The 24535-nt window shown below is 35.2% G+C and overlaps 4 protein-coding genes across 9 annotated transcripts; 3 read left to right on the forward strand and 1 right to left on the reverse strand.

Moving 5' to 3' along the window:
- Positions 1-5467: 5467 nt before the first annotated feature.
- Positions 5468-6836, forward strand: LOC6048345 (protein FAM151B). 2 transcript variants are annotated; one of them, XM_038255946.1, is made up of 3 exons: positions 5468-5698; positions 5768-5869; positions 6043-6836. In XM_038255946.1, exons 1-3 carry the CDS (start codon positions 5656-5658, stop codon positions 6771-6773), a joined length of 876 nt encoding a protein of 291 aa, XP_038111874.1. In that variant the 5' UTR covers positions 5468-5655; the 3' UTR covers positions 6774-6836. The 2 variants fall into 2 exon arrangements, with proteins under 2 accessions (XP_038111874.1, XP_001865279.2); XM_001865244.2 differs by lacking the exon at positions 5468-5698 and having other exon boundaries at positions 5705-5869.
- A 4246-nt stretch (positions 6837-11082) lies between these two features.
- Positions 11083-13289, forward strand: LOC6048346. The gene is made up of 4 exons (XM_038255947.1): positions 11083-11154; positions 11988-12086; positions 12149-12522; positions 13060-13289. The coding sequence occupies exons 3-4, from the start codon at positions 12187-12189 to the stop codon at positions 13234-13236; spliced, it is 513 nt and encodes a 170-aa protein (XP_038111875.1). The 5' UTR covers positions 11083-11154; positions 11988-12086; positions 12149-12186; the 3' UTR covers positions 13237-13289.
- Positions 13290-13941: 652 nt separating this feature from the next.
- On the forward strand, positions 13942-19316 carry LOC6048348 (serine/threonine-protein kinase NIM1). Of its 5 annotated transcripts, none has more exons than XM_038251740.1 (9): positions 13971-14365; positions 15800-15878; positions 15940-16040; positions 16707-16806; positions 16879-16990; positions 17257-17413; positions 17471-17668; positions 17742-17895; positions 18338-19316. In XM_038251740.1, coding segments are annotated over exons 2-9 (1761 nt in total). In that variant the 5' UTR covers positions 13971-14365; positions 15800-15877; the 3' UTR covers positions 19276-19316. The 5 variants fall into 5 exon arrangements, with proteins under 5 accessions (XP_038107671.1, XP_001865281.2, XP_038107668.1 ...); XM_038251741.1 differs by lacking the exon at positions 13971-14365 and adding an exon at positions 14375-14665; XM_038251742.1 differs by lacking the exon at positions 13971-14365 and adding an exon at positions 14375-14590.
- Positions 19317-19840: 524 nt separating this feature from the next.
- Positions 19841-22413, reverse strand: LOC6048344 (acidic leucine-rich nuclear phosphoprotein 32 family member B). The gene is made up of 3 exons (XM_038251750.1): positions 22144-22413; positions 21097-21247; positions 19841-20989 (listed from the first exon to the last, which is right to left on the reverse strand). Exons 1-3 carry the CDS (start codon positions 22246-22248, stop codon positions 20931-20933), a joined length of 315 nt encoding a protein of 104 aa, XP_038107678.1. The 5' UTR covers positions 22249-22413; the 3' UTR covers positions 19841-20930.
- Positions 22414-24535: the final 2122 nt, after the last annotated feature.

The following is a 24535-nucleotide window of genomic DNA, read 5'->3' on the forward strand; positions in this document are numbered from 1 at the left end:
AGACAGGGTTCCTTGCACACTCCGAAATGTCCCCAGTGACCACCGGTAACCGGTGACCGGTTCCAAAGTGGCCAGGTGGGGCCAGATTTCATTGGCATCACATAAAATGGCCAAAGATTTGAATTTCATGAATTTTGAAATGTCGCATGACAGGGTTCCCTGCACATTCCGAAATGTCCCCAGTGACCACCGGTAACCGGTGACCGGTTCCAAAGTGGCCAGGTGGGGCCAGATTACATTGGCATCACATTAAATGGCCACAGTTTTAAATTTCATGAATTGTGATATGTCACAAGACAGGGTTCCTTGCACATTCCGAAATGTCCCCAGTGACCACCGGTAACCGGTGACCGGTTCCAAAGTGGCCAGGTGGGGCCAGATTTCATTGGCATCACATAAAATGGCCAAAGATTTGAATTTCATGAATTTTGATACGTCACATGACAGGGTTCCTTGCACATTCCGAAATGTCCCCAGTGACCACCGGTAACCGGTGACCGGTTCCAAAGTGGCCAGGTGGGGCCAGAGTACATTGGCATCACATAAAATGTCCTCCGTTTTTTTTTTAACAAAACAGGCTCCCTTGTCAATTCCGATATGTGCCCCCAGTGGCACGATATGGTAAATGTACAGAAAAAGTAATCCGGAAATTGTGAAAATCGTACCATGAAATCGTGAATATTACGATTTTTACTTTACGATTTTTTGAACTATGCATATTGGGCACGAATAAACCAGGATCCGTGAATAAATATGCATGATTAGACATGCCCGAATGCACTCGTAAACGTGAATTAAATTCATGATTTCATAAAAAAAAAATCACGAATTCATGAAATTTATGCATGATTTCATGAAGTTTATACATGATATCACGAATTTTATTTACGCTTGCCAAAAATAATCATAAAAAATATTCCAGAACTCATGAATTTTGTGCACGAATTCATGCATAAAAATTCATGATTTCATGAATTTTATGCATGAAATCATGATTTTTTATTCACGAGGTATATTTTTTTGACCGTAATCATGAATTTTTAATCATGAAATCGTGAATATTTTTCACGACTGCATGCATCTATTTCATGAAATCATGAACATTATTCACGTTTACGAGTGAAATCGGTCATGGAAAGTCATGCATATTTATTCACGATTCCTGGATAATTCGTGCCCATTATGCATAGTTCAAAAATTCGTAAAGCAAAAATCGCGATATTCACGATTTCATGGTACGATTTGCATGATTTCCGGAACACTTTTTTTTCCGTGTAACCATTCGGCTAAGCCTACTAACGATACCATTGTCATTTAAATGGTAGGAAAATTAGTAGAGGCATAGTCTTACCAAAACTACTGCGTACGTATTTTAACAACACATATAGGAAATGTTAATGAAAAACATTGAATAAGTTGACACCAGAAAAAATCACGAGTGAAACTTCAAACCCTCAAATCTCGTTAATTTTAATGAGTTCTTATTTCCAATGCTTTTTAAGCATCAAAAATTGTTTGAAAATTGATTTTTGTCAATTTTTTAAATCGAAGCCCGCTTAGAGGCGGGGTGGGGTTGTATAGGTTAAAATTTACTTGAGCCACCAAGCGCCTCCTCGCATGGTACTTCATATGGTAAAACGAACATATTCCTAATCAGTATGGTGAAACACAAATTTCTTCGTATAAATCTCGATTTTTAATATTTTGTTCCCGCCACGGTATGTGCTGTAGTTTGAGAGGTTTGCATTGCTTATCAGTAGCTTTTGGAAATCTAAATCAACGAATTTTCACACTCACAATGATATAAGACAACTTGTTACTTTTGTGCCTTGAGTTGATGAAAAGATGAAGGCATCACAAGAGCTGATTCAGTAAAGTAAATCGCAGGTTTAATAAACATGTTTTTATTGCGTGTAAGTCGTAAGTTTTTTGATTCGAAATTGTAAGCAGTGAATGTTTCAGCTGATTTTATTGCGCATTTTGCACTTTACTAGAGTCTTGCGCAATTATTTTCATCACAGTATTTTTTCATCACAGTGATTTTTCTTCACAGTGATGACGAAGATATCCGTTGCTATGGCAGGCTGTTTATGTTATTTATTTATTTTTGGAAGTTCAGAAACTCGTCCAGCCCAGAGAAAGTTTTACGGACCGGCTATGTGATTCAAGAGACGACGGCTTGTTCCGGAATCGTGGTCTCGGGATGGTGTCGGGATGGTTTTGCGGAGGCATCTTGGCTAACGAAGGATCTTTGGCTTTTTGCCGGACGGATGGTGGACAACCAGCGGGCGTTGCTGGCTACGTTTCGGACAGGCGTCTTCAACCCGCTGATCCTGCGCTGCCGAGAGGGGGCCCTTCATGGCGATTAAGGCCAGTGGCCTGGGGGTTATCGTCCTTTACGGTCCTCATATGGGGATGCGACAGACAGCGGTGGAGAAAAGCTGCCCGAGATTCTGCCAGCCATGCAGATCAATACAAGATGGACTGATCCTCGGAGTTTCGCCGATGGAGAGGTCGATACCCTTCGCTACCCTGGAGCTTGTCCGATGTACCAATGCCATTGCCCGATGTACCAATAACATGTAGTCTTTTCTAATTAAGTTTTTTTTTAAATATTTTCTTTCCGGTTCAGCCAGAATTCTATTAAATTATAAGCCAATCCATGGTACCTCCACCAGACAGTGTCTGTGGTACTGTTTTTTTTTTTTTTTGTTTGATGCCACTATCCACTGCGACCAGGAATTAGATCTATTGCGGACATGCGACTCTATTAATAGAATCACAAAGGCTTCATCTGTTAGGTGGGGAAATGGGTCACACACACACTATTGATGAGCAAGTGTGTCGAGCGATCCACTGCCGTAACTTTGCCGCCGAAGAGGTTTGAATGGTACCGCTTACGGACTTTGCATACACAGGTCGAGATGGGCGTAAGAATTATGCCCTCGAGCTCTTAAAAAAATTAACGCGTCAAAAAAACCTAAAAGTATTCGCAACAAGAATCGAACCAGGAACCTTTAACAAACCATCTCAATGACTTAACTGCCTCGGCTACCACAGCATGGTGACTAGATTGTGGTCAGAAGTCGATGCATTACACTTGTTTTTTTTAATGGTGTGATGGAAAATCAGTTTGCCAACTGTGATGAAAATTTTCCCGCAGCACTCTACTGAGGTGCAAAGTGCGCAAAGTTGACAGTTCTCAGTCCTGCAAAGCAGTGTGATGAAAAAATCCAGGCCTAGCACGATTGACACAAAACTCTAGAAATTGCTGCAAGGCGCAATAGTGTTCGCAAAACTTTTGACAACTTGTGTTTTACGATTGTTGAACGATTTAAACTTGATGATGGAGATGTGAGCCCAAAATGCTTGAATGGATGATTTCGGTGTTTTAGACTAGGTATTATGATTTAAACTTACCTTGTAGCAAATGTATGGTTGCTTGATATTCAGCCAACTTTTCATCTACGTAATCTTGTGATTGGTTTGCTATTATCTCCGCCGTGGATGGCCCATATTCTCCGGAATAGTCGTAAATAATATATTGAGACGAAGTACCGGCATTCAAAGAAGCTCCTCCAACGGCACCTTCCATTGCCATACTATGTATTGCCACATGTACCGGTTTTTCGAATCCAGTACTCATCCCATAAGGCCGTTGAATTGCGGGAGATATTGGTCTCAAGTTTGCATAACCATAGTTGATAGGTGTGCTTGATTGGACTTGCGATACTACAGATGGTGGTCTATTGAATTGATACTCAGATCCAGGGGCAATGTTAAACAATTGCTGTTTTTCATATCCATCTCCACGAACATTACTGCGCGAGTATTGAATTTCGGTTCGTGTCGTGCCTAAAGAACTTATTGCGGATTGCTGCTCATTGATCGATGATACGATGTGGTTTGGATTCATTTGCGAATTTCCACTGAAGGTAACTGGAGATGTTTGCATTGCTGTTGGAGTTGATCCAGGTGGAACCCATGGTGACGGTGAACGAAAGTACGTGGGTGGGGGAGTTCGTAACCAACCACGACCACTTCCACTATTGTGACTTTTATTGATGTTCGGCGGGCCAGACATTTTGATTAATCACTTTTAATAATTTTCCTTTTTCCAAATTGTGTGCTCACTCATTACCCAAATTCAAGAAAACATCTGATTTTTAACGCTCAACACTAGAAATAGATTACAAATGGTTATAAGCTTCCAGTGGCTAAAAAAGAAGAAACATCCTAAAATGTGGTTCTAAAAATAAGACTACAACTTGTAAACACAAAATGCGCTGGAAATGAGCTCAATTAGCTATGATGCACAATTTATAAATAGAAACTTTTCCAATGACATAACACAAAAAAACATCACTGTCACATCTTATTCTACCTCAACTTTCCATAAAATAAACGGTAATCTTCACACTTGGTTTTCAATTTATGATTCTTTATATAGATCTTCTTTTCTCCAACACCACACCTTTGAATATTTTAAAATTTCATCACACTTTGTTTCATGTTTAATTTAAGACCGTTTTCAGATTTCATCACTTCTCAGCTGTCCAAGAGTTGTCACCAATACGTCATGGTTCTAAATATGGAACATATTTACTTCAAACCAAATCTAAAGAGTGCCACAAGCGCCGCAAAATCGGAACAGCAGCAGACCGCAATGTATCTTTCTGTTTCATGCCGTTCTGAACGGTCTGATGTATAAATAAACTTTCTTTTCTTCGACATTTCGTACAATCATTCCGTTTTATACACCATTTTTGCAGATCTTCTGACTGGTAATCATTTCAAAATTGACTCTTCAATTTATCAACTTCACTAAAAAACTGCTCTTTAACCACTAAAACTTTTCGAACGAAACAAAAGTGAAGATAAACGTGCGTAGATCTTTTTTCATTACATAACCTCGAAAGCCACACATTATTTTTTCACTGCAGCACATTTTTCAAAGTGAATCACGTTGTCGTCTTCAACTTTCAATTTATTCTACAGTTGCAGTTGCATTTTTCTGTAGGAATCACAGTGTTACCAACCATTGCTCAATTTGGTTAGGCTCTGGAGGCTTTTTGCAACAGATATTCATCTTATTCTGCAGCACACATTTCACTTTAAATAGCACATTATATTTTTAGAACACATCGCTCACTCGGTTACTCACGACTTTCTGACTTTTTTCGACTTAACCCGACGAGAACCTAAAACCAACTGGCACGTTGGGTTGGTGATACTGCCTTCAAGTTTACTTCTTCTGTGCGTAAAAATACGTCACAATGCGCGCGCAGGTCAACACAGCTTCGTTACGTTACGCACTCAATTTGATGTTTTCATGATTTTTCGAGTCGGCGTTTTACCAAAAAGTTTATAAAAATGCTAAGGTCAATAGTGAATACTAACTATTGAGTTTAATTAAGTTGAAAACTATTATATTCAACCGTAACCCAAAATTTAGATACTTATAACGTTCCATAACACATCACATACACGTTGCCATTTTGTCTTGCCTATGCATGTATGTGTTCAATTTTGACGACACTCCTTCGTAAGTATTTGTCTCGGAAAGCATTTTATACGATGGTATATTTTGAACATTGACAGATAAGTGAATTAGTTTAAATTCTGATTCTGAAGCATCAGGGCTGAACAAGTGAAATGGTATTTTTTCTTAGCCTATTGTTTCTCCTAATTTCAACTGGTAATTAAATATACAACTGATTACTTTAAACACAAACAATGGCGTCAACAAGCGATATTTTTACCTCAGGGAAATTATCAATGCAGGATTATGTAAATAGCTCAAAATTGACTGATGTTACATGGGCACATGCGGTGAACAACAAAGATTACCTCGTAAATGTGCTAAATGGTAAGTTTATATTAGCTGCATTCGAATACTGATAGGTTGTAAATTGTGTGCAGTAGAATTTTCAACATTTCACAATTCACAACTGAAATTTGTTTGCAATCATTCACACAATTGTAGTGTTGTTTTTATTTCAATTAGATAACATTTTTTTGTTTATTTATTTTTTCATTCAGGGAATACAAATTTTATAGAAGCTGATATTCTTATTGGACATTTAGAAAACGGGAATCCTCAAGAGAAAATTCCGATTATGGCTCATCCGCCAGCCACACAGTCAAATCTATCTTTGAAAGAATTTCTGGAAAAATGTCTCCAATTTAATCAACAGGCAAAAAAAGCTGATGTAAAAGGAATAAAATTGGACTTCAAATCAATTGAAGCTTTAGAAAGTTCGATTGACTTGATTAAAACATTGTACGATACGGTAGAATACCCTACTTGGATAAATGCAGATATATTGGCCGGCCCAGTTAACAACACGTCAACGATTCCAGTGGACCATGATAGATTTTTCAAGTGTGCAAAACAACTTGGGCCTGTTGTATTATCCATTGGATGGACTACTAAGTGGGACCAACATTCTACCGAAGGATTTTATTCGGAAACGAACATTCAGTGCATGATCGATACCATCAAGTCAAATAAAATAGATATGCTAGGCGCACCTATTACATTCCCGATCCGTGCTGGAATAGCAGCAAATAGTTTTACGCAGCTAAAAAAGCTTTACGAAGCATTAAAAACGACTAATGATGTAACATTTACGATTTGGTCCAGTTCGGATGATGCTGTTGATGTGGAAAAACTTCGAAATTTCATGTATGAAATTGGAACTGATCATATTTATGTAGATGTGCCAGATGAACTGAAAGCGCGTTTAAATATTATTACAACAGAGGTTTGAACCTGTAATCAAAACACCATCACAAACAAAAATCTATTTTTAATAAAATTATATAAAAAAAAATCTATTTTTTTTGTACTCGAATCCAATTAGATTATGTTTTTTAAAGTAGTATTTCCATTTCCCCTACGGGAAATACCCTTAAGAGCGAGTTTTTCACCAATGTGTAACAGATCGTATCGAATTTTGGAAATTAAATATGTCTTTATTGAACTTCCTTACATTTCTTTTACATGCTAAGTAGTATGGCTCAATGCTCTTCATCTTTGTTGTATTTTTCGTTTTATTATCAACTGTTCACATTCATTTATTAACTTCAAATTGTTTTACATTTTTGCATTGAATCGAAGACATTTGGGTAAAAAAGAAAAAAATATTTTAACAACTAATCCTAACTTAAAACTAAAATAAAACATTCTTTGAATTATTCAAAATCAATAGAACGAGTAAACTACGAACTGTATTTCAAGATAAATCCTCCAAGCGTTCTTACTTGTTCTGCACGAGTTTTGCAACCACGCAGTGTTGTTGTCATCTCGATGAAAAAATTCAGAAGTTCTTGTGGTGAAAACAGGTCACTACTGCCTTCATCCATTGATGCTGGTTGGTTTTCCCTCGGTTGATGACTGAAGCTTGGAGGTGTTGTATTCTCTGCAACTTTTTGCCGCTGATTCAACGGCAATGGCTGCAGATTTGGAACCACTCCTGGTGACGCCAAAGCAGGAAAATCCACGTCCATGAAAGTTGGTGGTGTCTTACGACGATTTGGTTGGTGCCTCGTCGTCGCTTGCTGACATCAGTTCGAACATTGTGTCACGTCACGGTGCACTGGACGATAACGTTCTCAAGTCACGATGATGTTGAAAATTGCCCGAACTGCTTTCAGCTCAGTCGGCGTTGTTGATCCTTTTTCGAGACGAACCAGGTACTGTTGATCACGAAACTTGATGTCCTTGTTGTGTCTCGTCATCTTGAAGACTTCGATCACATTCAACTTAAGAGTTTTGAGCTCTTCTTTCAGCATACTCACATCCATGTCGTACAAGCCACGGAGGACCTGTTTCATGGGGCGTTTACCTGGATCGTCATGGCTGTAGTATTCAATCTTTGTGTTGTTCAGGAAATCCCGAACGTAGTTGTAATCCTTTCTGCCAGGTAGCAGAATTTTGAGTCCATCAGCACACAAGCGAATGGAAGCTCGTAAAGCTCCAGATTTGATAAATCCGGTCAACCACTTTCGCACCAAGTTTTATGACGATGTTTTCACAAAAATGGGTGGCACCTTTTCCCGTCGTTCAAATTCTTCCTTCTCGCTTACGTCCACAGGGAGGTAGCGAACTGGTTTCCAGACGAATTTTGAGCGTCCTTGCTCAAACTGCCTGGCTTTGCAGGTAGCGCTTCGGCATTCTTTAGCTTCTTCAAATCTGCGGATCCTTCTGGTGAGGACTGCCTCTTTTTCTCGCCGTGAGGCATTTTTTGCACTTTTTAGCACTTTTTTTTGTGTGTGAGGGACGCACGTCTGACTTGCTGCTCTGTTAATCACAGACTCCAGGTCGTATCGAGGTGTTCCGATTTGGATGAAACTTTCAGCGTTTGTTTGTCTATACACTGAAAACCCAACCATGGTAGTTGCTACCATATTGTAGGGTTAAATTGAGAACACGCACCGACGTATTTTTGCTAAAAACATTCCGTGCTTGGATTGACTGATTAACGATTTACTATGTCGAGAGCGGTATGGTAATTTTAACCCTCGATTATGGAGAGAATGATAATGATTTCGTATTTGCTACCATGCAATTTTGTGGAAGCATGGTACATTTTACCATATTTGCGTTTACTTTCACCAAAAAGCCACAGTTAATTTAATAAGCAGCATTTTTAGCAAATTTTCTTAAAACTACCATGGTCGGGCTTTCAGTGTACATGAGATGAGCTCATGCCAAATAGGAGCCCTCTATGACAAAGGGAAGTGGGGTAAAACGGGCTTCGAAGTTTGAGGTCCAAAAAACCTAAAAAATGTTAAAATTGCTCACATTTTCGTAAAACTTCGTCAATTCCAACTCTCTTAGGTGCATTCGAAAGGGCTTTCGAAGCACTTCAAAATGTGCCACAGACATCCAGGATTGGTTTGAATTTTTCTCATAGCTTCTGCAAATTTCTGTTAAAAATGGATTTTTTTAAACCTTAATATCTTTTTGCAACAGCCTCCAACATCCATATTCCTATAGGTCAAAGGAAGGTCATTTCATGGACTATAAGCCTATGGTATTAACTTTTTGGCCAATTGCAGTTTTTCTCATAGTTTTTTGATTTTTCTATAACAAACATTTTACAGCGTTAGTTTTTACCCTGTAAGCCGCCATAGCGGCACTTGTTGGTCTCAATTTTGTCATATTCGGAATCTTCGGACAATTTTATGTAAGTTTAAAGTATTGGAGTTGTAGATTTGATTGGAAAAATTTCCATTTAGAATGAATTAAAATATTTTTAACAATTTGTTGGATTAGGGGTAAAACAGGTTTTCGCCTACTTGATACAGTATTTGACGTATTGATCATAAGGTAAGATCTTTTTATTTTTTTCAAAAATGCTTTATTTAATTATTTTTTAAATCAAAGTTACAACTCCAATACTTCTAACTTACGTGAAATTGTCCGAGGATTCTAAATATGACAAAATTGAGACCAAAAAGTGCCGTCTTCTTTTCCTACAGGGCAAAAATTAACGATGTAAAATGTTTCTTATAGAAAAATTGAAAAACTATGAGAAAAACTGGGATTGGCCAAAAAGATAAAACTGTAGGCTTATAGTCCATAAAATTAACTATCTTTTGACCTATAGGAGTATGGGTGTTGAAGGCTATTGCAAAAAGATATCAAGGTTTTAAAAAAATCCATTTTTAACAGTAATTTGCGAAAGCTAAGAGAAAAAGTCAAACCAATCCGGGATGTCTATGACACAATTTGAAGTGCTTCAATACCATTCATTTATAAGATGGATTCAGTGGCCATTCTTAATCATCTAATGTTAATATCTCAAGATTGTTTTCAATAGGTCCTAAGCGCCAGTTGTCAACAAAGCCGTTTTTCGATCGCTGGCCTTTGCTTCTTCTCTTGACAGTCTCTATTGTAAGATGAATAATTCTCATTCCCGCCGGCAGCTTGGTCCAGTTCACAGGTGTTCGCTTGATGAAACAGATCGTCATCTTATGTTCAGTAATCTGTACACCCACGTACATATGTTTTTATTTTGTACGAATTTTGTTGTTACAAATACCAGTGCTTATATTAAAAGAAATTTCCCATTCCCCAAAGCAAAGGAAATTTGTAACAGGTGTAGTGACACATCACACAGACTCCCTTGTTTAACCGTCACGACATTGAGGATATGAGATGTCGAAAAAGTTAATAAGCATACTACCCATATTCGAACCTTCATTAGAGTGCCAGCAATCGAACACTCACAGCGAACGACCAGGGTAGTACCCTACCTCGTATTTAGTTATATTGACGTTAATTATTGTTAATTGTTGTGTTAATGTTTTCAAGTAAGTGATTTTTTTTTGTATTTACATATATTTATTTCACTGAGAGATTCTTAAAAAAAAGTCGCCACTCGAAGATATAATAAAAAAAGAAAAAAAAAAGAAAATTATATCGAAATAAACAAATATGTGAAGAGAAAAGATTTATTCTTAAAAAAAATAAAAATAAATGTATTAAGTGAAAACATCTTTGGTGATTTAATTGAAAGAGGTTTTCCCTTTCAAAGGCCGAGGAAAATGTAACTAATAATTATTAGCCTCTAAATATCACTCCACTTTTTAAGCTTATCAGTTTTATATCAGTCCAAACTAAAATCGGTCAAAGAAATGCATTCAAGGAAACTATACACTTTTTGGATCGATAATTTCTGTTTCAAATAGAATGTTCTAATCATAAGAAAGCGTAGCACAATTATGATTACCTGTTGTCTACAAAACCTTGCGTTCAGTTGACAATTGCAAAGAACTCAAGAATCACCCCTCTGAAATAAGACACAAAGTTGATAGTCTGGTAGACTCAACACTTACACTCGGAATTCGCTCATCTAGCTATGTGTTTGGCAGAAAAGTGCTTATGAAATTAGAATATGGTTAGTCTACAGTTTTTATATAGGTCCAACAAACCATTTTTTTGACCTGGGGTTTTTTTATTGCCCCTTACTTAAGGCGATTTAAAAAACACGTTAAAAAGCGAAAAATTAAATTTAAATAAAAGCTTTAACCAAATATCCCATGTTTGAGTCTACCAGACTATACCTATTTGACAGTATATTTTTTAGATCGAAGCCACTACACAACAAATTCAAAGAATCAAGACGTATGTTTATACCTGAGGTATTTTTTATCGTGATTTTTTTTCAATATTTGCGTTGTTTAAACAATCGCGAACAGTCAAATTTGTTTTTATAGCTTGAATATTCAGTACTGTAGTCGATGTTACACGTAGGTTGAAGTACAACTGATTTGAGCAAGCTTGCACCTTTGTCCAAATCAATCAGAGATTTATGATTATAGTTAGAGGACATTTCACTTTGAAACTGTGATGTTAAACTTTGTTTTCTCATGCAAAGTACAGCTTGTGGAATGTGTTTCTTCTGATTCACCAAGTTATTCCCTTCAGTTGAATTCCAATTCCAGAATGTGATGGTTTGCTCCTTTGGACAGTTCCACGGTTTGTAGCTTTTTGTAGTTATACTGACGTATGGATCAATGTGTGGTGAAAATCCAGATTGATTTGTTGAAATAATGTTTCCTGGAGAAACAATTCCATTACATTGGAAACTGAACAGCGCATTATTTTTAGACGAATGTTCACTGAGCGCATCATATATATGAGGTTTACTAATCTGCCTTTTAAAAGTTTGTTTTTGTAAAGATGGCGATTGTTTAATAAAATGCACTCGATTCGATGCATGAATCAGATTGGATTTCTCGAAAATTAAGGGAATCTGTAATAAGAAAAATGTCAGTACTCAGTTACACTCTAAAGTGTTGACAAAAAACTTACTTTTTCTTTAAACTGTTTCGTGCTTTCTGATATTGGTTTCCATATATAGGTACTTGCTAATTTTTGAAAATAAATATGAGTATATAGGACCATTCATACAATAAAACTATGTAAAATTACCTGTTTTAATACCAGTTTTCTCGTCTTTCAACATTTTCAGAATCAACTCTGATGACGAATTAATAAAGGTTATCATAAACAATTTCCCGTTTGGTTGCCACCCAACAAACAGTTGTTGTGGTTCGAAGGAGTTTGACAGGTATTTCTGTGGTGATTTTAACAAACATGCATGCTATCAAAACACAAATAATTTTTTTTCAGGTATCTGATTTTAAAGATCTTTCCATTATTTGTTGAAAATGGGATTGCCTGATTTGCCCGAACAAACAGAAAATGAAGAAAACTTTTGTATGGAGCAGGACAATATAATAAATTTGGAAATAACGTCCGAAGACAGTGATAATGAGTCGACAGAAGAAAATGAATATATGGGATATCAGCCATTAAGCATACATGACTTGAATGAAGACTCACACGATGAATCTCGTGTAAATGAAATGACGGTGGATCGATCAGAAAGATCAATTTCTAGTAATGTGTTATATAACAATCAAGAGTTTCTCAATTTAGATGTTTGGAACACTCCTAGACCAGAAGCTCTTAGTATTGAAATAGATCAATCAAAAGTAGCTCAGGTAGGTAAACCCTATAAAACATATACTAACACACGATTCTTAATTTATGTTTGATTTAAGTAACAACTATTTTCAAATATTTTAAATATGATTTTTTTTTTCAACACAAGTCGAACATTCGTCCAACTTGGTTTACCTAGTGTTGAAATGTAAGACTGGGAAAATAAGTGTTAACGTAACAGAACTGTTAAAATTAAAGAATCGGGTTTATCAACATATCGATTGATTGAATAACGCCATTTTGTGCGGCTTTCAATTATTAAGTATTTCGGTCAGATTTCGTTTTGTCACTTTTACATGTTACGTCTACTGTTTACATTTTTGATTATAATTTTGAGACAATGTACAGAACGTTCAGTCAAAAACACGATTTTTAATTGTTTACATTGCGTTTATGTTGATTGTAGTCCAAATATTAAAACGAAACAAAAAGCGAAACAACGAAATAGCACGATCATGTTAAATTTATTAATTTGTTGTGTTATCGTATTCTAATGTTTTTCATATATTTTCCAATTTTTATAAATAAATTTCTAGATAAAAGATGTCATGGCTAATTTTAAGCTTCCAGTAACATCAGTTCCGGATTGGGCAATTGGAGTTCCAGAAGAACAATGGAAAGAAGATTTACTTGAACGTATTAGGCAGAGACAGAAGCCAGACATACAAAATGATGAAGAAAATTCCACTGCAGCTGTTGATAAACAATGTTAATTATTAAGTTGTGGTGATATTTTTGGCAAAATATATAATTCTACTCACTCAAATTATCGACTTTCTCTTTTGAAAAAAAAAAACCTTTTCTTTAGTATTCGCAATTATATTTTGTTTCCCTTTGAAGCAAATCTTTTTGCAAAGTCCACTTTTACTGAAACGGAACATCTCAGCCAGGAAAAAACAGTTAACACTGATTGAAGGTAGAACATTCGTTTTTTCCCAAATCTTATGTGTTCCACCATCCATTAACCACGTGGACACTTCAGAGGGGGAGTATGGCGATTGTCCATGATCCATACAAAAAGTTTTTTTTTGTATGGACAATAGACCACGAGGGGGGGGGGGATACCCAAAAAAGTGTCCACGTGGTTTATGGATGGTCCCTTGGTGCAGTAACAGCGATCGTTAACCAATCCGAAAACTATGATGTTCTTTCGAGAAATTAAATCACCAATTCGGAACGAACAACCTTGTCTACTTTCTGTCAAACATATGTAATACACACATTCTAAGTTCAAATTTCTCCATCAATCGAGATTCAAGCACAATGCTCTAGCTGTTTGGAAATTTCTTTCACTTGACTGCAAACATTTTGCGAATACACTTTTTTTTTTTTTCATTTTTTCATGATTAGAGCACAATGGCAAATTAAGTAAAATGCCACACTCAAGTTTTATTTGATCATTTCAACACGGGAACATCATTATATCACAACAGAGAAATCGAGAGAATAAGATTGATACTTTCTCTAGAACATGAGAGGAGAGAAGCTGTTTACAGTGTGGCTAGTGTGTGGCCAAGAATTGAAAATACAATCGTGCTCTATTTCTGTACACATAAAGTATGCCTTAGAACCCTACTTTCCACTTGTATGAACATTCAAATAAAACAATAACTATTTACACATCGTCAAATTAAATATCACCCGAGAATAACTATGTCCATAAAAATAATACCATGTTTGCCATGCCATGTAAAACAGAAACTAGTACAGGCATTGGCACCACTGTTGGATTCTCGCAAATCTCACTAGTAAGGCTGGCTTATGTACACAAAATTCTGGGTTTTCATTCCACCGTCAGTCCCGTGTGAGAGATAAACATTCTCTCACTAGCTAAGCAAAAAGGTATAAAAACTTTTTGGGCAAATTTATTTTAAAGGTTTAAACAACAAGTGATACCACATTTTTCACAATGGAAATGAAGAAAATGAGTTCTAGTGCAAAGCTGTGTATAAAATTGATGACGGTGCTGGTGTCAGTGACATATTAGTTAAACACATCAATACAAAGAGAACACATTCGGAAGGAAAAGTTATTATTACAACAAACAACTACTCGTGATTCACAAATGTCAGCTAAATTTCTGATACGCTTAACCTGTTTCGAATGAAAATGTTAATCTCAAAACAAATATTTAGTGGAGCTGTATGTTACTTCTTTTCACCCAATTTAATGTCATTTGAAGTTTTTTGTTATGGTCCGAGACGTACTTAATTTCAATGTTATATTTTTTGATAAGCATTCATCATAATGTTTCGTAAATGTAACTGAGATGACTGAGACTGCAAGAATATATTGAAGTATTATGAAAATGGATTAAAATAATTGCTTTGATAAAGGCTATGTGAAAGAGTGTTTTTTTTTTTAATTGAGCAGATTTTAATATTTTCAATACGATTTTAAAAAAATTCAGAGTGGAATTCATATGACTTCAGCATGTTTCCTATATTGCATTAAGCGTAATTGAATCTGAATATAGAATTTGATATATCGCGCGATCAATCGTGAAACATTAAACTTCAATTTCATTTCAAACATTTGACCCAATCTAGCAAAATTTTGATTTTCTGTGAGACGTTATTAATCCGGTATGATTTATATCGATTAACAAAAACTTAAATTGTAGCTAAGATTTTTTTTTCAAAATATCTAACCGGTTTGTACTCAAATTGTTCAATTGAAACAATGTTAAACATTGAAATAGTTTTACAGCAGTAAACAGATGAAATAATTAACCCTCGCATGCTGTAACATTTTCATTTTCATGTATCCTCTTTATATTCCAAGAACCAATGCAAAGAATAATTATCGATTTTGAACAAAAACGGAACAGAAAATGGTTCTCGAGGGTATTCTTATTCCTCTGTGGCACGGTCAATCAATGTGGTCGCGGGGTTGTATACAAAACGTTGCCCCTAAGCTTAATGATATGCAGAGCATTGAAGAAATAAACAGCCCCTGCGCTATTGTCACGGTTTGTTTTAAACACACTGACCGATTCATAGCGGGATTATGCTTCACTTTAGAAATGAAAAAAAAAAACAACAACAATACTTATATAAAGTTTCAATATTTGTATTATGTCTAAATTATTTATTTATGAGTGTATTGAAAAAGTCTAATTTACGCTACATTTTCATTTCGCGGGAAGCACTGTTAAATATTTTTCAAGTTGCATGACATTGTTTTGTAGAATAATCAATAACTTTTTTCAAATTAGATATTGTTTTTTCAGGATCAGAATAATATATGTTAAGATTTACCTGTTTTATATTTCAGTGATTGACAATCAATATGAACCACCGTAATACACTCATCAGTGCAAATATTCAGTTTTATTCAACAGAATAATGAATAAGTAAGTTAAATTTTCGTCGATAAAAATCATTACGTGATTTTTTATATTTATTTTTTTCAAGTGGAACCGAACCTGGCAATTCAAGCTGTTGCACGTCCAAAAACACCTATTTACCAAAGGTTTACCGCTGCCCTGCAGAGTGATCCAAGATGCTCACAAGAGGTATAATGAAAGTTCAATTAATTATAGTGGTTTATGTAAGAATGATACATATACGGGTCATTCTCTGCCAACTCACACGAAATCGGAAAAAGTTGCCTCGACCCCTCTTTGATTTGCGTGAAACTTTGCACAAAGGGTTACGCAATTGTTAAAAAAGAGACATGTCATGTTATAAAAAATTTAATGCAATTTTCAAATATGCGATGACACAGAGAGATTAGAACAACATTTTCATTTTTTTAAATAAGCATGTTTTTTGTAACTTTACAGAGTAAATCTTAAGAGAAAAATATATTTATTCAACATTTTAGGATTTTTTTAAATAATCTGTGCGGAAAAAAAGTGCGTTTAGCTTCAAAGTTGAGAAATTCTCCAAAATTTTAAAATGTCATATAAATGGTGTCAGTTTAATCTTTTCAGAAAGCTCGGCAAATTTCTTACAAGTTTGTCTTTGACAACTTTTTGATACGATAACATACGCCCTTCTCAAATGTCATCATCGAGTGCAAATGGCTACACAAGAATGGTTTATATGAGCCATGGATAACATGTCTACAAAGTTTCATTGATCTAAGAGAGGGTTGGGTACAGCCGATTCCCTATTTCGAATGGCATTGCTTATAAGCCGTAACCATGTTCTTCGGTAATTGGACATTCTCATTCCAGGTGGCACTCGGACGGAGGATAGGACTTTATCGGTTTTGTGGAGACATCGGAAGAGGTAATTTTTCACGTGTCAAACTTGCCGTTCATCAATTAACCAAAGGTAAGTCACATTTTTTTTTAATTTTAATTGCTTAAATGTACACTGATCAATATATATATATTATAAATTCAGATAAAGTTGCAATTAAAGTAGTGGATACCAGTCGCTTAGATGCTAAAGCGCTTCGAATGCTTTCAAGGGAAGTTACAACGCTAGAATCAGTATTTCACCCTTTTATACTCAGGTACGGTTAATGATGCAATAAGCCATTTAGAATTCCGCATAGTTTTACCTTTTAAAATCAATCAAAACATTCAGAGAATATTTCCATAAACTTCACTAACATTGCTATCTAGAATAGTCTAACTTATTTTCTTTCTGTTGTTTAACGTCATATTCTAGCTGAAATTAATTGCGATTGCGATTCAGTGCTTAAAAGTTGTATATATGCTTCGTTCCATTGGTTTTTTGCTGTCCTATTCAATGTTAACCAGTTCTTGTTAATTTCAGACTATTCGAAGTTATTGAAACTCTCGGAAAGATACATCTTATAAGTGAGTGGGTACAGGGTGGAGAACTATATAACAGAATTGCTGAAGAAGGACCGTTGGAAGAGTATCATGCTGCAGTAATATTCCATCAATTATTACTGGCTGTGAAACATCTAGTACGTAACAGTTCGATTATTATACTAATCGAGGATATGATAATATTACTTTTTCAGCATAATTTGGGATATGTTCACCGTGATATAAAGGCAGAAAATGTCCTTATGGTTAGCGATGATCGAGTCAAATTAGCTGATTTTGGTTTCAGTACTCAGCTCATCAACGGTCCATGGCAACATTTGGATACATTCTGTGGTTCACCACCATATGCCGCTCCCGAGCTGTTTAGTGACGACCATTACATAGGTGGTCCAGTAAGTATTGCTAGAATATGTGTACTGATCCTATTTTGCATCATTTTATTTGAAAAAATAAACATAATTTTAGGTTGACATCTGGGCATTAGGTGTTTTGGTATATTTTATGCTTCACGCAAAAATGCCATTTAAAGCGTCAACTGTGCCGTTACTCCGAACAGCCGTTCTAAGAGGAGAGTTTGAAATTTCTTCTACCTTAAGCCTTCCTTGCTGTAGAGTAATACGTAAGTATTCAATACTTTGTAAAATTAAATGACCATTCAAAAATATTTAACAAGCGTTCATGAAGCTGGGATTTACAAGAAATTTGTCAATTACGTATGGTGATAGTAGTTTAAAATAGTGTTTTTTTTTTGTTTTGGATGGCCCCTAATTATAGCGTAACATTGGATTCAACTGATTTCTTCGTGATTCCCAATTTTATTAATGTGCTTAACAGCGCAATGCGACAGTTTTTCAACATATGCAAATTTAGTGTTGCCAAATTGTGAAAACTAATATTTGTTCTACCTTTCGCCAAAATCATTTAAAATTATAAACATTGAACAACGCACAAATCACACCGTAGTAATAGATTTTAAAAAATGCATTGTTGTTGATGCGATCCTCCTTTATTTTAAACAATAAATACAAACCAAAATTTTATTTGTTACATTCCATCCTCAGAACGCATCTTAGTAATGGCACCTTCCCGTCGACCAACAATCGAACAGCTACTGAAATGCCAATGGTTTGAGTATGCAGAAACATTCAAAAATGTTACCAATAGAAAAACAGATTCAAGTATGAATCCCAAAATGTTAAACGAGGATGATAATACAAGTGAAGTTCCTAAGACGCGTAGAAAGTATTTTTGGATTTTTTCTACTAGAGGCCAACGTCGACAATATTCTCCAGCTAAATCATCCAGTCGCAGAAATAATAGTGCTGCCAATCAAAATGAAACAAATGAACCATCGTTACGCACTATTAAATGTTGCACCAAACGCGCAGGTAGTGTTTTAGAAGACAACTTTTTACATCCAATAGAGATAGAATTATCTTGCACAAACCACCTTAAAAAATCATGTTTTTCCAATGATAACTCGAATAATAATACCTATAGCCAAAAAGACAGCAATAGAAATCGTAGGTTTTCCATTAGTCGTTTAGTAAAAAAGAGAATTAGTCCACTAGATTTTGCAAACAAACAAGAAAACAGTGATGAAACATCGACCGGAGATTTCAGAGACCACCTGCAACGAATAATTGATGAAGAACATGGAAAACATGTCATGTATCCTACCGCTACGCTTAATATAATGCATCCTCTTGAACATGAAACTCGCAAAATATTAGAAAGTCTTGGAATAACTTCAGAAATGATTGACAAATCAGTCATTAACGGTCCACGCAGTGATATTATAGGAATATATCGAATAATGATCCACAGGCTACAGCGAGAACAGACAGTTTTCAAAAATACAAATGGAGGATTAAATATTGATCAAAAATTTGACTATCAAAGGAAAAAAGGTGCACACCGATCATCAAGTGCAGTTCAAGGAAAAGATAATTGGCAAGAAAAGGGAAATAATAATCATTTAACGTGTGCCATACTTTGAACAAACACAATGATGAACAAATAAAATTATGTAAATCAGCAGCTAATGTATCGTTATATGAGATGACATTTTCAAACTTGCTACGCTACAGAAACCTTTTTTTTTTATATTGAAAATTTCTTGAAAACGATAAACGGCGTCACTTTATGCTGTTGCTAGTTTGACCGAGTCACGTAGCCACGAGCGTTAACGCTTCCGCCTCGTAAAACCCGGCTCGGACCAACACAACTGGTGATCTTTTCCCTTCTGGCTTCGATTGCTTAGTACAGGGATAGTAGTTTATCGTCACAAACTGGACCTTATCAGGCGAATATATTCCTGAGGTCAATTTAATGATTACGAGATACTTACAACCTTTTCTAAGGTCGAGTGCAACTGGCTCCATATACTCAAAAATGATATGGTGTAGTACCTGAAAATGTCCTGTTTTGAGTTGGAATTACTCTCTGGGCAATTAATGTCTCAAACAACGTAGTCGATACCAATTTAACATCTTGTTTTCAACCGATCTTGTAGAGATTTTTTATATTCAGTAGATATACGCAGTGTTAAAATAAAACAAGACTTAAAAACACATGTTGTTTATTTCTGTAATACATGAAAGTATGCTTACTATTGATCGCCTGTGTTTTATAATTCGTTCTTCTGTAGTCTCAAACCAATTGTTTATTGTAACTTACTATTATGTATTGTAATTTGTAATTTTGTTGGGAATATAACAAATCTACTACACAGACATGGAAACTTAAATGTATGGATGTTCTGTTGAATTGAAAAAAGCTGACGGGAAATGCACTCTGTGGTTTAAATTTGGCCATTTTTGCAACCGTATGCCGCTGCAATAAACCAGTAAAGCATTCATGTTTGGGATCTTGTACCGTATATTATTGCATATTTAATCACTACAAATGGCCAGGTATATTTGCTTTGATTATGTTTATTTTTGTTTGCAAATGAAATGTTGTATGACTTGTTTATGCTATCAGTTACTTTACACATTTTATATTTAGATGTAAATAAAGAACTAAAATAAATAGAGAAGCTTGATGGACTCTCCCATAAGGAGCACTTCAATAAAATAAATTAATCATAGTAGTTTCAAAGATTCCTAATTAGACTTTTTATTTGACGCTCAAAATTCTCTATCGTTATGAGCTAATACATGTTTTGCAGATATTTATGCTAACACTTACCAAAATGTGTGAATGCATTACAATAAACACGGTACCGTCAGATTGATTTTTGTATGAATTGCTTGACCGTTGCAACGTATTTATAACCACGTGATTAAACAGATTAAGTGGAAGTAAGCAATCTGAAAATCAATGTTTTTCAACTGAATATCAGGTCCATTGACGACATTGATGGTGGTTTTAGCTTTTCCTAACAGCGCATGGAACACATGCAACTGTTGACTATATCGCTAATTTAAGACAACCTGGGACCTTAAGTTTGATAATTTAAACCGAAAACTTAAACCTGGATGTTTGCTGTCTATGGTAGGATTTCCTTTGTTGTTTTAAAATATATACACAAACAAATTTTACAATGTTCATGGTTGCATATACTTATTATTTGCAGATTTAACGCAAATCGAAATAATAAATCACCTATTTCTATTTTACTTAGTCTCACTCTTACTTAGTATCTCATCATTACGCGTCTTCATCCTCCTCTTCTCCATCAACTTCATCCCCTTCTTCTTCCTCTTCATCTGAAAAATAAAGAAAAGAAAATTTGGAATTATTAGTAACAATTCAACGGATATTTCGAAAACGGCGACAAATAAGGTTGATTAATAAAGCAGATTCAAAAACTAACCTTCAGCTTCTATATCCTCCTCTTCACCATAGGGAAGGTCGTACTCTTCATCTTCTCCTTCCACTTCCTCGCCTTCATCATCAACGTCTTCTTCTTCTTCTCCCGCGCCATTTTCATCCTTCTTCACCTTTTTGGATTCTGTGGTTTTTTCCTGTTGGGAGGAAACAAATGAGAATATTTAGTTTACAATGAAAAATATAAGCACAAAATTAAACACAATGTTAATGAACAAACGCCTCATAAAATTACCCTTCATAAAAGAATACAATATTAAAATGCCATAAACGTGTTTGTGTAACACAAATATAAAAGTTCATTGCTCAACTAATACAATGATACAAGAAGCCGGTGTTTTTGCTTCATTTCACATTAGCCTATATAAACAACCCAATGATCTATCATACTTAGATTTCTCACATGTGCTAATTTCACATTTGTATTGGTGTTAAAGTTCTATCTCACTAACACTTATATCGAGGGCTTATATCTTTTCACCAATACCACGCTACTCTCCTCTCAAAACGAAATTACTGAAAAGGACGCCAAGCCAGGAAAAAAACGATTTTTCGATATTTCATAAATATCCAAGTATTACAAACAAGACATCTGCGATGATGAAAAAAAAAACATAATTATTTCTACAAACACGAACAACAATCTGTCAAGAAAATCGTTTGAAAAGAATTGTGCCAGGGGAAAACGTGCTTTCGTCCGCCATGTTAAATTATGTTTTTAAACTAAAATTACAGCAAATTATTTAACCACCAAAAGTGGTAGTTCAAATGACTATGTTAAAAATGTTTGCAGAAACAATCGATTGCTTGGAAGGAAAATTTTACCGCGTATTTTTTAAACTGGTTTAAATACACATAGATATAAATGACCAAAAAAGTAAACCACCGGCCGGTAAATTCTACATTCACTAGTTTAGAAAAAAAAAACTTGTCTTTATACAGAAAAAAAATAAATGGCTCTATAGACTATATTTATCCCACAGTTATAAACTATTTTGCATGTGTTTCATTATTTTTTTCGAATTATACTTACATCAGCGGGCCGCTTAACTCCCTTGATTTCCTTGGTCTCTGCTTTCTCGTCGGCGGCGGCAACATTCTCAACCTCGACTTCACTTTTTTGGTTATCCGAACTCATCTTGATTAGATTTTTGTATGAGGAAACTATTTCCTTATAAGTAAAACTGTTTTAAAAAGAATTTGAGAGGCAACTTTGCTGAAAAGCCAATCCACAGGTTTTGCTCGGGAGCAACGATGCGATCACGGCGAACTCTTGAACACGACTGTGCTGCTGCTTCGCTTTGGGGAAGAGAACGTAGCATGGTGATGGCTTCGCAAGAGGCGTCACTTATATCTGGTAGCCAGGTAAAATATTGAAACTACCGTCAATTTTTAGGTAGTTTATTTGAAAAATTTCTTATATCTGTACCATAATTCATTGTTCGTTGGCATGTAAATTCTAGAATCATTTTAAATGAGTGTTATGGATTTGTTTACCTAAAAAGAGGGATGCATGAGTATGAGGATGCTAGGAATTGATTTGCCGTCATGAGTTTTTGCTAAGGGTTCAGCATGCTTCAGTTTGTAAGACCGTATGCCTATGAAACTGATACAACTCTGATGATGAGTATTACTTTGGTTATTAATACTCCTTATAATGTATTTATTGGATTAACTAATTGCATTGAATACTATGATTTTTTATAAATAGTGTATTAGTAAAAATAATGCTAAGATAAGCTCTTTGGATTGTGTAACTTTTTGTCACGATAGTTTGAATTCAAACTAGCTTGTAAACTGTCGTTAGATAAATTTAAAACTGATTCGATTATTTTTCAAAAATAATTTGATGTTACTGACGTTAAATTTTTCTGAATTCTATTAAAAAGATCATTGACTTTTTAGGAATGTTATCTTATCATTAGGAAATTTTAACATACTTTAAGTAGAATTAGATAAAATTATATCGTTTTCTGTAAACGAGAATAACATACCTTTTAACAAAAAAGAGATTTTAATCATTAAAGCATCCAAAATAACAGAAAATTTGAATCAACGTCTCTCTTTTGAAATAACGTTTGGCACAATCCTTCTCAAAATCGAGATGTATTCCAAAATGGCAACATCAAACAGTCAGCGCACTGTTATGGCACACCTGATTTTTGTAAAAGTCTTGGCGGAAAATACGTAACAACACTTATTTTCTCGTATCTCAAAATGTGTATGCTCTATCGAACAAATTTGCTGTAAGTAATATTTATTACTTTTATTCATTCTGAGCACTAAATTTAGATCATCAAAAGAAGAGCCCAGGAAATAACAGCAAAATGGGCGTCATATATGCATAGGGCCCACTGTTTCATAGCGTACTTTCAATGATAAAGTAGAGTCACCTAGTCTAAACCAAACGCAAAACCATTTTGGTGTAACATTCAACACCGTGCATTAAAATGTGTTAAAAGTTTCATTGAAGCACGAGGTTAAAGGTCTACGGAACTAAATGTAGGTGCTTTAGCATTGGACAGAGGACTCTTAACAATACTAATTCTCTATTAAAACGTCTGTACAGTGCTGCTATATTTCATTTTCAAGGGAAAAAAAATCCTTTTTCGTCATTTTTCCACATGACTCGAATCGAGGCGCAAAATTTTCGAGAAATCGGTACCGATAAAGATTCTATCAACAAAATTATTATTGATGTTTTGTTGCACTCTAATATAAGGCAAAAACATGTTTAACCACCCTCAGGTAGAGGAAGGCGTCGTTCAAAGCAGACAAGCAAAAGGACGTAAAATCGCATGTAAGTCCCATTTACCTAAATATGGAATAGTATGCTTCCATGTTAATGATTAAAGCTGAAATTTCCTTGATTCTGTTCGTGTTAAAAACGATAAAAACCTTCACAAATTTCTTAATTCCAATCCTAAGATGTTCAACGAAACGGTAAACCCCTTGTGCAATGTTGCCAGTTTTCAAAAATGCAAAAACAGCTAGCTGAGAATAAAAAATGATAGGCAAATTTGTCCCACCCACAAGGATACGTGTTAATTATCACGAAAACTTCTTCCGGTGTTGTGGAACAAAAAACTAAATTTGTTATCAGTACACGGTAAACATAAAATCGCATGCAATGTATAAAAGACACCTTTGCGATCAACGCTTTCAAGGTCTTCAACAAAAATGGAGGTAAAGCTGAAAGCAAGCGTAAATGATGCTCACTACAAATTTGGCGGCAAAACATGCTGGGCATACTATTGCAGGTAAAAAGGACATTTAATTGTTTACAGTTGAAACTGCAACGCACATGGACCACGCGGTTTGTTGGAAAGTAAATTTCCAACCTTCTGAGAGTTGACAAATATTTAAAGAATATTTAAATTACGATGCCCTCTCATTTTGGTATGGCAATGTATACATTATTTTAA

Source organism: Culex quinquefasciatus, chromosome 2, assembly GCF_015732765.1.
Source record: "Culex quinquefasciatus strain JHB chromosome 2, VPISU_Cqui_1.0_pri_paternal, whole genome shotgun sequence".
Taxonomy (NCBI): domain Eukaryota; kingdom Metazoa; phylum Arthropoda; class Insecta; order Diptera; family Culicidae; genus Culex; species Culex quinquefasciatus.

What these genes read in the sequence shown, in the direction of transcription:
- LOC6048345 (XM_038255946.1), top strand. Translation starts at nt 5,656, where the DNA reads ATGGTATTTTTTCTTAGCCTATTGTTTCTCCTAATTTCAACTG. An exon ending in GTTTCTCCTAATTTCAACTG is followed by an intron (nt 5,699 to 5,767) that starts GTAATTAAATAT and finishes TTTTTACCTCAG; the next exon opens with GGAAATTATCAATGCAGGAT. An exon ending in CCTCGTAAATGTGCTAAATG is followed by an intron (nt 5,870 to 6,042) that starts GTAAGTTTATAT and finishes TTTTTCATTCAG; the next exon opens with GGAATACAAATTTTATAGAA.
- LOC6048346 (XM_038255947.1), top strand. Translation starts at nt 12,187, where the DNA reads ATGGGATTGCCTGATTTGCCCGAACAAACAGAAAATGAAGAAAACTTT. An exon ending in ATCAATCAAAAGTAGCTCAG is followed by an intron (nt 12,523 to 13,059) that starts GTAGGTAAACCC and finishes ATAAATTTCTAG; the next exon opens with ATAAAAGATGTCATGGCTAA.
- LOC6048348 (XM_038251740.1), top strand. An exon ending in ATCCAAGATGCTCACAAGAG is followed by an intron (nt 16,041 to 16,706) that starts GTATAATGAAAG and finishes TTCTCATTCCAG; the next exon opens with GTGGCACTCGGACGGAGGAT. An exon ending in ACCATTACATAGGTGGTCCA is followed by an intron (nt 17,669 to 17,741) that starts GTAAGTATTGCT and finishes ACATAATTTTAG; the next exon opens with GTTGACATCTGGGCATTAGG.
- LOC6048344 (XM_038251750.1), bottom strand. Translation starts at nt 22,248, where the DNA reads ATGAGTTCGGATAACCAAAAAAGTGAAGTCGAGGTTGAGAATGTTGCC. An exon ending in GAGTTAAGCGGCCCGCTGAT is followed by an intron (nt 21,248 to 22,143) that starts GTAAGTATAATT and finishes TCCTCCCAACAG; the next exon opens with GAAAAAACCACAGAATCCAA. An exon ending in GGAGGATATAGAAGCTGAAG is followed by an intron (nt 20,990 to 21,096) that starts GTTAGTTTTTGA and finishes TTTATTTTTCAG; the next exon opens with ATGAAGAGGAAGAAGAAGGG.